The sequence below is a fragment of the Galeopterus variegatus genome, unplaced genomic scaffold (genome assembly GCF_000696425.1).
Source record: "Galeopterus variegatus unplaced genomic scaffold, G_variegatus-3.0.2 Scaffold18, whole genome shotgun sequence".
In the NCBI taxonomy this organism is placed as follows: domain Eukaryota; kingdom Metazoa; phylum Chordata; class Mammalia; order Dermoptera; family Cynocephalidae; genus Galeopterus; species Galeopterus variegatus.
Window position 1 is genome coordinate 1,564,156 of NW_007726129.1, and position 2,295 is coordinate 1,566,450.

The window sequence follows — 2,295 nt, forward strand, 5'->3', positions numbered from 1 at the left end:
GAAGAGGAACTGTCTCGCGGCGGGCCGCGCTGGGGAAAGGGCCGGTCGTCAGCCCCGGTGCCCTGCATCCGCTCACCCCGGTGTCCCCACCCACGCGCCAATGGCCGCCGAACTGCCGCTCCCAGGTGAGCACATCCAGCTCACACTTGCTCGGGACACCTGAAGACATGCAGAGTCTTCCTCCTGAAGCCCCACACTGACTGCACCGCCCCAGCCGCCTGGCCTGCCAGAACACCGCGGGGAACCAGCCCGCCCTCGCCCGGTCGCCGCTGCCGCCGCCGCCGGCACACGCGTCGCAGTCCCACGCGGTGCGCTGCCTGGCAGACACGCCCTACCTAACGCGCGCGTTCACACCTGAGTAGCTCTTGGCTACGATACCCGCCTGGGGCAAGGGCGGGGGAGCGGGCTGGCCGCCCCAGGTTCTTGGGAGTCTCTGGCTTCCCTCTTCCCTCCAGGGTTCAGTCCTGCCACACAAGTGTATGGCGGGGGAGGGGCGGTGGGAAGTCAGAAGAAGCGTCTAGGCTACCCGTTACCTCTTGTTCACCCTCCACTCCAAGAGCCAGGCCAGTGGGGACACCTGGGGAGTCAGCGAGGGCAGCCTCTAGGACAGGGTGAGCCTTGCCCTGCTCCTCTGAATCCTCAGGGGATAAATACGCGGCGTTAAGTGTGGATGCATTTCACTGTCTGTGTATATGAAGGTCTTCGTTTGTGTGTGGCCCGGCGGCCCCCCACCCTGCCCACCCCCGTGTCTGGCACCCTGTGCCTGGCATCCATGCCAGGGCCCTACCAGGCACTGGGAGTTGGTGCCAGTACCTGGCTGCCAGACCCTAAGCTGAGGGGAGTAGGTGCAGCCCATGGCAGCGGGGGTCTGTGGTTTCTGTGGGCCTCCAGACCTTACCCAGTTCCTCATCCCTGCCCTTTCCAGGTCTTGGGAGGTCGTAGAATCGTTGTCACACGTCCTAGCCCTGTTGCTCATTTTCTCTCTCAGGTGGTCCGACTCTGTGTCAGGGCTTCATGGCAATACCTCCTCCAATACCCTCTCTGCCACCCTGGCATGCCCCATTTCTGTGGGCAAAGGAAATCTCAGGGTGGGGGTTGGAGGAGGCTCTGGGCGAATGACCCATCTCCTGCCCAGGGCCACTCCTATGCCTCCACCTATCCCTCCTCCTGTAAGTCCTGATGACAAGCTAGCCTTGGCCCTGGGAGGCAGGACTTGCCTGGGAAGGGTGTGTGTGCCTGACCTGGGGTGCATGACCTTATGTACCTGTGTTTGTATGCACTTGTATTCATAGGGCTTCATGGTTTGTCTGAGCCATTTGGTTGTGTCATTACCTATGCCATAACCCTGCGTGTGCATGTGAGTACATTTGTGTGTGTTGTGTGTTTCCGGTAACTTTCTTTCCCTCCGTCTGGGTCATTCTGCCTCTGGAAACTCAGAGAAACATTCCTTTTCCAAACTCACTGACTCCTGTTGCCCTGAGTCTATGGCCCAGTCTGAGACGGCCACAGCACCCTTGGCTTGGCTTCCTGATTTGAGCTGTAGAGTCTGGATTTGTTGGACCACATTTTCATATAAACTTCCCCCACCCTCATTCATCCCACTATCTAGTCCAGGAGGCCGTGCCAATCTATGCTCCAGCCCCCTGTGGCCTCCTCGGCCACCGATCCCTTACCCCTAATCAGGTGGAGACATTCTAGAAGTAGAAGGTGGTTTGGGCAGTCATGGCTGGGAGAGGCTGGCCCAGCCCTGTCCGAGGCACTGTGCCAGGTCGTGCCTGCCTAGGGGTAGAGAACCAGCCTCTGCCAGAAGCAGGAGTCTGGGTTGGAAGGGGCCTCCAGGAAAGACAAGGGAAGGGGGGCAGAGGGCAGAAGTCCTAGCAGGTAAGGCAGGGCCTGGCAGGGCAGAGGAATGAAGGGCAACCAGAAGGAGCAGAGCCCCTGAGCCATGCTGCTCCTAAGCCGTCAGCCCACAGTCTCCCATAGTCCTTTGTCTCTCCAGCCAACCCCTTTGGTCAGAAACCTGGTTAGCTGAGCCCTTAGCATGCCTTAGGCTCTGGAGGACAGAGCAGTGGGTGGCAGCTGGCAGGCTTGCTCCAGTCTGCTCCAGCAGAGTCCAACAGCTCACTGGCACCATCTGCTGGCCTTTGGGGGAGGGCGTGGCTCTGAAGGGGATAAAGGCCAGGTGAGATTACTGGATTTGAGGGGAGTGGCAGTAGTCCAGGGTGGGAGTGCCGAGTAGCAGTCTTCAGGAGCCCTCATACTCTGTCCTCTGACTGTACTGGGATTCCTGGCACC

The 2,295-nt window shown here is 60.0% G+C and overlaps 1 protein-coding gene across 1 annotated transcript in view; it reads right to left on the bottom strand.

Moving 5' to 3' along the window:
* HSD11B2 (hydroxysteroid (11-beta) dehydrogenase 2) overlaps positions 1–169 on the bottom strand; it is a 6,606-nt gene extending 6,437 nt beyond the window's left edge. Inside the window, exon 1 of the mRNA XM_008567794.1 lies at positions 77–169. Coding sequence (XP_008566016.1) covers positions 77–169 — 93 coding nt within the window. The remainder of the gene's footprint in view (positions 1–76) is intronic.
* Positions 170–2,295: the final 2,126 nt, after the last annotated feature.